At 34.3% G+C, this 13,401-nt stretch overlaps 2 protein-coding genes across 2 annotated transcripts; one reads left to right on the top strand and one right to left on the bottom strand.

Annotated features, from left to right (window-relative positions):
* The first annotated feature begins 1,931 nt into the window (after positions 1–1,931).
* LOC125207518 (WAT1-related protein At2g37460-like) lies at positions 1,932–4,261 on the top strand. The gene is made up of 7 exons (XM_048106899.2): positions 1,932–2,256; positions 2,625–2,687; positions 2,966–3,082; positions 3,171–3,417; positions 3,509–3,670; positions 3,750–3,901; positions 3,976–4,261. Exons 1-7 carry the CDS (start codon positions 2,051–2,053, stop codon positions 4,133–4,135), a joined length of 1,107 nt encoding a protein of 368 aa, XP_047962856.1. The 5' UTR covers positions 1,932–2,050; the 3' UTR covers positions 4,136–4,261.
* A 1,015-nt stretch (positions 4,262–5,276) lies between these two features.
* Positions 5,277–11,335, bottom strand: LOC125207517 (ATP binding microtubule motor family protein). Its single transcript, XM_048106898.2, has 24 exons — positions 11,197–11,335; positions 10,919–11,120; positions 10,510–10,639; positions 10,259–10,414; positions 9,849–10,186; positions 9,632–9,770; positions 9,286–9,383; positions 9,046–9,202; positions 8,897–8,966; positions 8,726–8,802; positions 8,498–8,551; positions 8,349–8,429; positions 8,156–8,267; positions 7,985–8,071; positions 7,692–7,867; positions 7,444–7,605; positions 7,236–7,343; positions 7,002–7,160; positions 6,837–6,920; positions 6,546–6,751; positions 6,354–6,455; positions 6,157–6,266; positions 5,924–6,075; positions 5,277–5,665 (listed from the first exon to the last, which is right to left on the bottom strand). Exons 2-24 carry the CDS (start codon positions 11,092–11,094, stop codon positions 5,474–5,476), a joined length of 3,126 nt encoding a protein of 1,041 aa, XP_047962855.1. The 5' UTR covers positions 11,095–11,120; positions 11,197–11,335; the 3' UTR covers positions 5,277–5,473.
* Positions 11,336–13,401: the final 2,066 nt, after the last annotated feature.

The following is a 13,401-nucleotide window of genomic DNA, read 5'->3' as shown; positions in this document are numbered from 1 at the left end:
GTTTGTGTTTTTTTGCTTTTGTGGGTAAATATCGACACAAAATTAAACCAATGATTTTGGTGTTTTTATAGCAATTTGATGGAATTGAGATAGATTTATTTTCTTATATCGTAATCGATCAAGTGTCTCTAATTCAATCTCTAATCTATTGGGCAGAGTTACATCTTTCACCATCAATGTATGGAAGTTTTTCTTTTCAAATTTTAAATAAAACGATGAAAAGATATTAAAAAAAATTAAAATGCGAAGGAAATAAAATAATGATGAGGAAAAAAGTAAGTAAAAGAAATCAAATTTAAATGAATAAGAAATGTCTCTCCGGCTAAGAACAATATGTCTTTTATGAGATTAATATACTATATACATCTATCTACGATGCATTTGTCCCAACAATTTTTATGGCATAAAACAAAACATATATGGATAACGAATACAAAAATGGAATCCACAGAATCACTTAAAAAACTCCATGTATTATTGTATACAAATTCAAGCATCTTTTTTTGGATTGTCTAGTAGAATACCTTTTTTATGTGTGTGAGATGAGAGAGGAATCTTCATCTAATATTTTTTTGCTCTTAAATCTTGTTAGAGTCCTCAAATGATTTCGTGCATATTTTAAAGAGTTTGTTACGCAACAATCCAAATTTTGCGAGTAGTCAAGTGACATGTTTATTTAAAATTATGTATAATTTTCTATTTATAGTACCATCGCTTAAATAGGATAAAATAACATCCGTGTTATCCGTTTTATTGGAGTGAGTTACTGTTAGACAATAGGTAATTGAAAAGGCATTAAAATTATAGATTTTTCAAAGTTTTTCTTTTCGATAAAAAAACAACCCTCAATCTAAACATGAAGATATTATCAACACATGAACGATGAAACAAACCAGACGACACGGCAAATAAAAGAATTCTCATCGTTTAGAAAGATAATACGACACATGACGTGACACTATTAATTGTTGCACTCACCAATTTAATCCACTTTGCTTTAGAATTTCAATACGTGATGACATATTGAAACAATCTATAATCTTAAAATAAACATATACAAATAACAACAATTTATATAAAATACGATTAATCTATTTATTCTGTCATCAAATATCTCATATTACAATTTGGAATATCCATCACTAAATATTTAATTTTACTTTTAACATTTTAATAAAAAAATAATGTATAGAATCAAATTGAGACGTTTAATCCGAACAGAGATAGTTTTCTTTTAGTTGGGCACTTGTTGTGTCATAATATTGCATCATACGTGTATCAAAAGATGCAACCACGCTTATCACTGCAATTTACTTAAATAAGTATCCAAAATGAGCATTTATCAGCAAATATTAAAAGGGTTCTAATAAATTAGCCGAAACGATAATCTAATTAGTTGTGGACAAATCCACCACGACTGGACATCTACTAAGATATTTTGAACTAAACAAATGATTAAATCATAGATATTCAAATTTGAGATTAATAAACTCTATAATTAATTAGAGTTGTAAAAAATCCTACAATTAGTCGGTAATTAAAACTCGGTATAATTTATAATTAAGGAATTTGGGATTAATTAAATGATTTAAGGCACCCAATTGTATTTGTAATTGTGACTACATTCCTGTACAAGTGAAACATAGAATGATAGAACAGAATTTGAGAAATAAAAAGTAGTTAGAGTGTTAGTGGTATCATATATATTCATAGTATATAAATTAATTTGATGCTATTTATCCGCCACTTGTTTGCGAAGATCTAATTTCTGTTATTAACACATATTTGCATACACTCGCAGACGAATACACTAAAAAAATCGATCTTTTTTTCTTTATTAAAGGAAAGAAAAGAGAACCACACACACATATATCATGAGTTGCTGTCTGTACTACGCATGTACACATATATATAAGAGGGGAGTGGCAGCTAAAAAAATATCATAGGAGAGGAAATTTGGTAAAACATATTTGCATGACAATTTGCATGTGATATTTTTTGTATTTACATCGATTATTCGACTTGTTTTGGTGTCACGAGGGAGTTGGAAATGAAGATAACTAGAGAGGGTTTGGGGTTAGTGTTTCTGAAGGCGAAACCCTTTTTAGCAGTGGTTTTTCTGCAAGCGGGGCTGGCAGGAATGGACATCATCTCTAAGGCTGCCTTGAACGAGGGGATGAGCAACTACGTCTTCGTCGTCTATCGCCACGCTGTCGCCACCCTAGTCATCGCTCCTTTTGCCTTCATCTTAGACAAGTATTTACACATCCATTATGGAGTATATCTTAATTTTGCCTTCATCACACACAACTAATCAATTCTATATATTTTTATGTTACATCTTTTGTTGTGTTGTGTGTGTTTACAGGAGATGGATCACGACGGAATTTTTCTTAAATTTAGTATACATAATGTTTTAATACCAACTCATATTAATGTCCTATAGAATCGATATTATTTTCCGTGCTCAAAATTCTTATTTTAAAAAAGTTCTCAAGAACCAATACTTATATAAGTATAAATGTATTTAATTATATATAACGTTTTAGTTCGCAGGCAATTAAGTTTAAGATCTTTTTATTATATTTCTCAATCTAATTTGTATGACATTTACTATTACACAGGAAAGTAAGACCAAAAATGACCATATCTACGTTCCTCAAGATTATGCTAATGAGTCTTTTGGAGTAAGCTCTCTATCTCTCTTACACACACAAAACCATAAACTTTACCATTTTGACGTGACATATGTGACAAAAAGAGATAAATTAGATTTACATGTATCATGTCAATTTATTTTCTTAATATGGACATATGGTATGTGACTCCCAAACACACAAAGGATAATCTTGAATAATTTATGGCTGAGTAAATATATCTCAGTTTCAATTTTTGTTGAATAATTTATGGTGTTTGACCTGAATATATAATTTGATACAAAACTTATGTACTGCACATATTAAAGGCCAGTTATAGATCAAAATCTTTACTTCTTGGGGATGAAGTACACGACAGCGACTTTTGCAGCTGCGATGGCTAACGTTCTTCCGGCAATTACATTTGTGATGGCATGGTGCTTCAGGTAAGCCACTTAATTAATGAAGCCTACCTTCTTACTTTCCTAATTAATTAATTAATTACTGGTAATTTATTTGCATGAATTAAATGAGGCTTGAGAAGGTAGAGTTGATGAGCGTCCGAAGCCAAGCAAAAATATTAGGCACATTGGCTACAATTGCAGGAGCCATGATCATGACATTGGTAAGCGGCCCTAATCTTGACCTTCCGTGGACCAGATCAGGACCCACGCATGATCTTCATCGTCAACAACCTCAAATTTCTATTCAACACACAATCAAGGGTGCCCTCTTGATCACCATTGGATGCTTTAGTTGGGCTGCTTTCATGATTTTGCAGGTAATTGATTGATTAATCATAGATTAATTTGGATAATTCAAACAACTAAGTGTAGTATTAATTTTCTCCATCTATTCTTATGGATTTGTAGGCTGTGACGCTGCGTACGTACCCTGCGGAACTGTCCCTCACTGCATGGATATGCTTGTTAGGAACTGCAGAGGGAGCAGCGGTCGCATTAGTGGCGGAAAAGGGAAATGCTGCAGCCTGGGCCATCAAATGGGACACGAGCTTTCTTGCGGCCGTCTACAGTGTAACCTATTTTCATAATTTTAAACTTTAAGGTAATACGTGAAATTAATTAACTATATATATGTATGTACGGGTTGCAGGGTATATTCTGTTCGGGCATTGCTTATTACGTGCAAGGAGTTGTTATGAAAGAAAGGGGGCCTGTTTTTGTCACTGCGTTTAGTCCTCTAGGCATGATCATCGTTGCTGTCTTGAGCTCTTTCATTTTCTCTGAGAAAATGTATTTGGGAAGGTATATATATATATATATTCTTAAAAGATAAGAATTTGTTAGAATGACTAATAATTTAGTTATGATAAATGCAGGGTTGTTGGTGCGGGTGTAATCGTGATGGGCCTTTACTTTGTAGTATGGGGCAAACAAAAAGACTACAAAGAAGAAATTCCGGTAAAGCTATGCGATGCATCGAAATCAAAGTTGGAGGTGTTTACTACTACTGTTGATACCGATGAAAGATTAGTGTAACAAAAGGAATTTTGTTGTGTTGTATGCATATCTTTTAACAAGTTATTTCCCCATCATAATGTTTTCTCACTAGCTATAAAAATATAAACATTTAGGGCTATAAATTATAATCTTTCATTGAGTTCAGCTTGGGTGGGTTGTAAACAAGTTATTTGTCCCGCTTTATATCAATAATCTCACAATTTAAGCCTCGTATGGTATGAAACAACACAAAATGATATATGAGTCATACTCACGATTTTACTAAGGGGTATATGGTTTGAAAATTCAATACCGTATTGTATGGAAAATACCAGTATGAGAAATTAGCATACCATTACCATACCGAACTTTTGATATACTCCCTCCGGCCCATTTAATATGATCACCTTTCCTTTTTTGTTTGTCCCAATCAAGATGACCACTTTTCAATTTTGGAAATATCCCCCTCTTTCCTCTCTTCTCATTAAAATATTCAACCACCTTTTTCCTCTCTACTTTATTCCACCTAACAACACTTCCTAAAATCCCATGCCACTCAAGAATGTGGTCATCTTGAGTGGAATGGAGGGAGTGCTAAAATTTCCCTATGCTCTCCGTGTGTTTTTGATGTGAAGTCAAACTCTGTCAATAAGAACTATGTTCGACAGAAACTTGCGAGACCATTTTAACCGACCTAGACATTTTTGTTTACTCTATAATTTTACCTGCAGCTAAATCATCGTCTTAGGCGTTGGTAAAAAAATTCAGATTTATCTGAGCCAGTATTGGTTTGAAGTCCTATTTTGAAAGTTGCTATCATTTCGAGTCTTTTGTTTTGTTGTCATTTAAGAAGAGGGGGGGGGGGGGGGGGGGGGGGGTAAAAACGTTTTTTTTGTGTAGAATTAATACATGGCATTTAAAATTGCCAACTAGTTTCCAGTTTGCCAACTCAGCATCCACCTCGTTCAATTTGGCCAGAATTTTTCAATCAGTGTGAAATTTCAACCACCAATAAAGTTGGTGATATTATATGCCAAGTTCAAAGTTGGGTGATAAAAAACAAATTTTTTGAAAATTTGATGGTATTAGGTGTGAATATCCATATTAACAATTATCACTGTCCATCCATTTATTCACAATAATGAACTAGTTAAAAAACATATAACTGCCAGGGTGCTAATAGAATAAAAAATAACTTGTATATTACGTTGTAGTAGCACAATTTTTAAATTCCATATTCTCTCTCCAAAACCATACTGCTAAAAGAAGAATGCAATTCTAACATCAGATATTAGCAATATGGAGAGACTACTGCCACTCATCAGTAGATGAGTGTTTCAAACTACATACACCAGTATTACTTCTTTAATTCACTTGCTATATTACTCCATTAACATCCTGAAATGGATTTCTGTGTGGATCCTGCATAATCTTGTTATCAGTGCTATCCAATTTCAACCTACTTTTGGAATCAAGATCACGAACAGGAGTTCTCATCGCCTCTATTGATTCTAAGCTAGGAACTGCGGTCGCACGCCTCTTAGGAGTCACATTGGTCTTTTGCTCGACCTGAGAAGAATATATGGATCAACTCCCTAATTGACGTCTAGTTTTTGTAGCATTTGAAATTAGAGTATATCCCTTTAACCATCACTATCTAATAAAAACCGAACTAGTTACTGGTTCTTTCATGCAAATGCCATAATTTTTTAACATTTTTTTTGTTGCTATCTACTATTTTAAGATAAGTGAATCTAGAGGCATTTATTTACTTTTTAGACTTCCATAAGCACATATTATCTCTTACTATAAGATATGAATGCTTACCAAGTACTCTTTATGAATGCACTGCTCTGATTTGCTGGAAATATGTGATATGCATTCACCATGATTCAATCTCATTGAATTGAGCTGATCCAAACTGGCCAGTGTTATAGTGTTTATTTCCTTAGAATGTCCTTTGTCCAACGCCAAAGATTCTGAAAGCACATACGAGTTGTCTAGTTAGGCCGCCTAAACTTGAAAACTCCTATGGAAAAATTAAGAAACAATTAGATTACCATTTGTAGCCATCATTAAATCATTGATGTGCGAATCAACTTCTGCATCCATGCATGAAGACGCAGAAGCAAGGTAGTCATGCATGCGATGAGTTTCGATGATTTTTGTCCTGCAATAGACAGGAGATGACGGATCAGGAGAACATGTCCTTCAGAAACTTATTTCACAGCGGATACTATATATTCAGTAAACTTACTGCATAACAGATGTTATGCCATGAAGATTGTTTTTGGCAAGATGAGTCGTGCCCAGTTGTGCATTTTGCCACTGTTGACTAGACCTCTCCACATTTTCAGCACTGTGCACATGTAAAATGTTAGAATGCTTTCCATTTCCCCCAATTACTCAAATTACTGCTGTTTGCCAGACTTTAAAGAAAGAATTTTACCATTCCACCAAGCTATTTTCCATAGCAACAACGCACTCAGCTGATAGGAATGTTTCTTCCATGTAGTGATCCTTGACCTTCTCTGCGTATTCACACAAATCCCTTACTTCCGAACTCAAAAGATTCTGCATGTTAGATAGCTCTTGCAGCAGTTTCTTGCTTTCTTCAGTGTTAGATTCTTCAAAGCACTTTGAGGCCTTGTATACCTGAGGTTTTGCATATTTCAAACATTAGCACTTACCATCAGATAACACAAGCATGATATTGAATTTATGAAAATAAAGTACTAACCATTTCAGTTCTTTTGGATGTCAGAGTTGATAATATGGCTGCTATCTGGTCCATAGCTAATTTTTCTTCTCTAGAAGCTTCCTCCTATTGCAAGAGAAACACAATGGTAATGTGTGATGGACTTCATATTAAAATAATTGCTGCATCAAAATTCTAAAGCCTGACCTTAAACATCTGTTCAAAGTTTTGCAGTCTGAGGGATTTTTCAGCATGACTTTGTTCAAGAAGTGTCATAAGTTCAGAAGCTCGCTGGTGGAGATCATTCGAAAAATTTATGGCAGCACTTGATATCACTTGTGCCGAGATCAGACTCTTATTAAGTCCCTGAGGGTATTAAGACATAAGTTTGGAGATGTCCACAGAAGGAACAGCGAAATACTATGAGTGTCTGATGCTAACCTCCGTATGCTGTTGGGCAGAGAAAGCCAACATCCTTTTCTGTTCAGTTAAGGAGTTCTGAATGTCAGAAATGACTTCCTTTGACTCCAAGGCTGCAGTTTGGAAGAACTGCATAGACAATTAAGGAAACATATTTATAAGTGATACACAATATCTCTACAAACTATCAACAATGAACAATTTCAAGTAACAATTAGATTTTCCGTACATTCTCAACTGCAATAGTTTGGGCTGACATCACAGATGTTATTTCGTCCAGATCAGAAGATGCTTTTGTCTTCAGTGCATATGTAACCTTCTTCATGTCCAGACTTCCTGTAGTATAAATCTCTAACAATTTCTTTACTTTTGCTTCCATGGCCTCATTTGACTAGTATGAACAATTTGCCAACCAAATGTTTCAGCTTCTCGAAAAACTTAAACTACTGCTACATTTTAATTTCCAAAAAACTATACCTTATATTTATTAGCAAGAAATGTGGTGATGTACTCTTCAACACATCTCAGCTGCCGTTCTTGCTGGGATACTGAGCTCTTGATGATCTCGTGTAGGTCTTTCAAACTTTTGCCAAGCTGTACTTCGAATGCAAGGAGAATGCTTTGATTTTCTTTTTCTAATTTATCTTTACGATCTGCATGAAATTTTGGTGCAAACTTAGTTGGCAGCTACCTTTAAAGTGCTAGTACATTTTAATGAGAAATATAAAGCGAGAATATATCATAATATTTCAAAAGGGAAACTTTATTACCTATCTTTCCAAAGAGAGCCGAAATATCTTGAGATGCATCTTGTAAGTTGACTCGTAACTGCTTTGCACAATTAATCAGACTGTTCTCTGCACAATGAGATGTTAACGTTTACTTCAATAAATGATAAGTGGGTAATGTACATGACTAGATGCTAAAAAAATTGCTTGTACCAGAACTTTGAAGTTTGGAGATGAGAGCCTCCTTTTCCTTCAGTGTGGAAAGTGCCATCTTATATTTCTCTTTTAGATCTTCTAAGAGTTTATGGGTCGTCTCAAGATTCCTCTGGAAAATTGAACGATAATTTGAATGACTAGAAATTTTCACAAAGTATAATATTTTCCAATGTTCTATCTTCTCTATTACCTTGCAGTCTTTAAGTTCACTTTTGATGTTCAGTTTCTCATCTTGTTCAGTGAGATAAAGCTCACGGAATTTATCAACTTTCTGCATAACTAGACAAGTCAGCCTAAATTAATAGAGGAAAGAGTAATGAGAAACGAGTAAAAATATACCTTCTCACTCTCATTAAGATCACTCTCCAACTGTTCTATTCTCTCATTTTTAGCCTGCAAGTTTCATCCATTAACCAACAGACTAAACAAATTAGATATCTATAAATTACATCATGTTCAGACGCTCTCACTTAGAGCACATAGAAGCGAAATGAGACTGGAAACTCTAGCATAAAAGAATTTTGTAGTTCCAGAACTAAGCTACACTGTTTACTGTTAGCAACTGACCTTCTTTTCTGCTTCATCCTGGAGAAACCTTTCATGTGGAATGTATACACCATTCTTTTCTCTTGCTGCTCGAATATCTGAACACATTCGAAGTAGAGTAAATGACTAAATGTTAATTAAACACGTATAACTAATCTAAACCATTATATGGGCAAGGAAGAAAAAGAAAACCTTGCTTCATTCTCTCAATTTCCACATATAAATCCTTAAGCAGCACAGTTTTGGTTACTTTTTGGTTTGCCTTCAAAACAGAACGTAATTTAGTTTATGCAGCAACTGAAGTTTCAATGAAAAACTGATATAGTAAAAGCTTCAATAACCTCTGGTTTGTTTTTTATGCTTTTAGCACGATATGCATAGTCTAGCGTGCTTAATGTCTCTTCCAAACATTGAGCAGACGGAGAGATCGTGGCAATAATGCAAGTCTTTGTTTTCCCACCTAATGAATCCCTTAGGAGCCTAGTAAGCTTGCTATCCCTGCATGACAAATGAAGATGCCGTTAATTTAATACATAAGTATTTGTTTCTAGAGCAACCAAAAAATCAACACTTGCTCTCACCTGTACGGTACATGAGCAGAATGCTCCACCAATGCATTAATGACACGGCCTAAAGTTAGTAGGCTCTTATTTATCTCTCCCGCTTCTCTTGCACGAGCCTGTGAGAATATTGTACTCACATAAATAATTGAACAAAAAGTTATATATCACACAAGAAATTTAGCATTCGTTGTGAACAATGAAGTTACAAATATAGCTAGGAGAAATCTCTCAAGTGGTAAGTTCGATTGAATACCACCATTGTGATGTTATTTCCATGTGATTATATGCTTCTGGCAAAAGATCCCTAACCAAATTTTGCAATCATAATCAAAATTTTAAGAGTTGCATATGGGATTTTTTCTACCTCTCGAACACCCGAGCGGTAGATGTTCTCTGATCCGGCTAAATCAACAAGATTTAGCTTCCCGCATTTGATGAGCTCCTCCTCTCCAACTGTTCCTTCTTTTATGTGAATAGTTATAGTAAAGATAGAATGTGATCGACTGCAAAAGAAAGGTAACTGGGTTTATTTTCATGATTGCTTAAGAAAAACACTTGTTCCAAACTAAAGCAAAGTAAACCTGCTCCTCTTATTCAATAAGGTGTCTGCTGTACGTCTTCTTGCAGCACCTCGTTCCAATAGGCTGTAGATCTCATTAGCGCTGTACACCGTTTCCTCTTCAAGGCCCCTTACAACCACCAATCCCTTTCCATCCTCCATCAAAGAAATAGGCCTCTTTGATCTCTCTTCTGTGGATTTTAGTTGATCCTCTGGGGCTAGCAGGTCGGTTATTTCCTCATTGTAGAGTTCCGAAAAGGTCACTTTCATACTGTAATCAGCATTTTGTGCTTCAAGGGTGTCAAATATTTGACGAACTGCTCTAGGAATAATACCAGCCTCAATTGGCAAGTCACCACCCTACCACAAAGGAACTCATTATATCAGATGTGCCAGATAAATTGGATAGTGTCATGAAATCTAAATCCATACCTTATTTCTCATGCCCCCTTCCATTGTATACGTTTTTCCTGTTCCGGTCTGCCCATATGCAAAGACTGTGCAGTTGAAGCCCTCTAGTACTTCAGCCACAATTGGAGAAATAGCTTGATCATATATAGACCTTTGTTGTGATTTTGGCCCAAAAACCTTTCAAACAATAGAAATCGATATGTATAGTTACGAGGCAAGAACTTGCAATATCAGGCAAACAATCACAAACTTGTTCGAAAGGGAAACCATACCTTATCAAAGGTGAAGATTCGATCCACGTGCTTAGAACCTACTGTCTGCGAAACAGTAACCTCTCTTTTGCTATCATTACATGTAATTGCATAAGGCATGTTCAACCTTTGTTCATCATCAGTTAGGGGCCTGAGGTGAATTTCAAATCATACAAACTTATCAATAGTTTCTGCAGCAAATTAGGCCTGGTTACTAAATTATCAGTTCCGTAATCATGAAAATTATTCCTCTTGTTATATAAAAAGAAAAAAGCATGTCTAAACACTGCTTCAGCTAGAAAGAGAAAAGGCAGAGATCATCGGAAATTCTAAAGTAAAAAAGCTCATGGCACCGATCAAAGACTTGTAAACCAGAAAACATCAGCATGAAGCATAGATTCGAACAAAACATCTAAGGGGAAGAATATACCTGCATCGAAGCAAAACCTGGACGTTCATCTCTTTATCCTTATCTGAACGATTGTAATTCCAGTCGGAACCTCTTGAATCCGGGCGCCTCCTTTCGGGCCGTGGCGTTAGAAAGGGTGCCGGAGAAGGAGCCATGGTTGATACAGACTTCCGAAAATCCGGCGTCAACGAGCCCATTTTTCTTCACCTTTTCAAATGAGCGCCTAGGAAAAAACGAGAAGAGATCAGAGACACGAAAAATCAAACAATTTTGGAGTTGAATCGGACGGGAATTCATACCGAGTGGTTGGATGCAGGGGAGAGGAGAGGAAGAGGAAGAGGGGTTTGTTTAGGAGAATTGATTTTCTTTTTTGTTTCAGATGGAGAATTGTTTGAATTTAGAGAAACTCTACTTTAACGGCTACTGTGTGTTGTAGGCGGTGGGGCCGCTGCGATATTCAAATTTTATTTCGGGCGGTTGTGTCAAAATTTGGGCAAATAGATATTCAAATAACTTACTCCTTTATATTTAAATAAGAGTGAATTATAAATATTACTAGTACATTTTAGGTACTTGAATATAGATAAATCACAAAACAGATGATGTCTCAACCAATCATGTAAAAGATTTACAAGAACCTAATGGCCTCAGGGGCAAATCGGTCGATGATGATTTTTCCCTTTTCAAATATCTAAAATGTGATTTTTTTCCAATTTAAATAAAAAAAGCACAAACCTATACAAAAACTTAAAGGGGTTATTTGTCTATAAATATACGAACTTTCACCATTTTTTAATTTTTCCCCCTAAATTTTAATTTTTGAATATAAATATACGAATTTTGAATTTTTTTTATTTTTTCCCTAAATCAAAATCAAAACTGATATAGCAAATCAAAACATACGCGGCAATTAACTTTCTTTCCCTTCCTCCCTACCATTCATCCTTCTTCTATCCAAATTTAATCTATTTCATCTCTTTTCTCAATCGCTCAAAACATACCACGACACATGACTTTCTTCCTTGCATTTGAACTAAAAGTATATATATTCATTCAAAGATTTATTCGAAGTTTTAAACACACCTTAATTTGATTAAGCATACTATTATCTATTGTTATTTGACATTTTAAGCAAATGGTATTCATTTTAATTGGACAAAGACAAAAAATAAGTACTAATCTTTTCTGTTGTAAAACACTCTCATATATCATCCAAGTTTAAACTATCGTTTATAACTGTAATGGATGCAATGTGCTTCACCACTCTAAGTCTCTAACCATGATAAAATTCAAGCTTAACAGAAATAAAAATGTGATGGATAGCAGAAGCATTTAGAAAATCCAAGGATGAAAGTTGTATTTTAGCTTGTAGATTTAAATTTTCAACAACTGAAAGAGAAATACGAAAAAAAAAATATGGAAGGTTGGGAAGAAGAATGAAGGCAGAGAAAGAGAGGATGGAGATGGGTGAGGTGGAATTTTATTTGTTTGTTTTTGCCTCCTCAGTTTTGATTTTTGATTTAAGGAAAAAATTAGAAAAATTCAAAATTCATTCATTTATATTTAAAAATTATAATTTAGGGGAAAACTAGAAAATAATGGAAGTTCATATACTTACAGGCAAATAATCTTATAAAAAAAAACTTATACCAAAAAATGTGATAAATATTGGTTAATTCTATAGAATTTGAAAATAAATTATTAAATTTCAAATATTCTTAATTATACTTCGTAGCATTATGGCACTTATGAGTTATATTTATGTGTAATTAGTTTACAGTGGCTAAAATTTCAGCACCCCTTGATTGAAATTTTAGTTCCATCACGGCTCCTAGCCATGACGAGAAACATATACAATTTCCCTCTATTACACTAGTCATGATAGTATATTTTGGGGGTGTTCGATTGCAGGATTATATCCGGAGTTAAATTTGTAGTGTGTTTGACTCATGAGATTCAAGCCTATAACTCAATCCTAGATAGATAATCATGGAATAATTAATTATAGCTAACCTCCTATTACTAAAAGAATCTTACAATTCAATACTAGATTATATTTTAGTATTAATTTATCTTGAAAACTGAACACCACCTTTGAATACTAGTAATACATGAACCCCAACATGTTCCACATGTAAAAAGGCTGGTTTATAAATACGATTGTCATTCCATGTATTTCTTACATATTTTGCATATCACAAAGCATACAAAAAAAAAATCTTTATATCTATCCTTTATTATCGAAATTCAGCTCTTGCCTCTTATAGTTTGTCAGAGTTCATTATGTCAATAATGCTACGACATACAAGACATAGCTATTATAATTATAGAAACAACTCGCCTGAACTGAAAGCATTATCAGATCTATTTCATCTCGAAAAAAGAGGTCTTCATCAACTCAGCATGACATAAGCTTGGATAATTTTATATTAAGTCGTCTCAGGAGCCAATTTATTTTTTTGTATGAATATGAATTAATAGTGACAAATAGTGGTATGCAAATT

Source organism: Salvia hispanica, chromosome 6 (genome assembly GCF_029641045.1).
Source record: "Salvia hispanica isolate PSC_SH4W2 chromosome 6, Shi_PSC_v1, whole genome shotgun sequence".
Classification (NCBI taxonomy): domain Eukaryota; kingdom Viridiplantae; phylum Streptophyta; class Magnoliopsida; order Lamiales; family Lamiaceae; genus Salvia; species Salvia hispanica.
The sequence above is the reverse complement of the archived record's forward strand: the minus strand, read 5'-3'. Positions and strand labels throughout refer to the sequence as shown.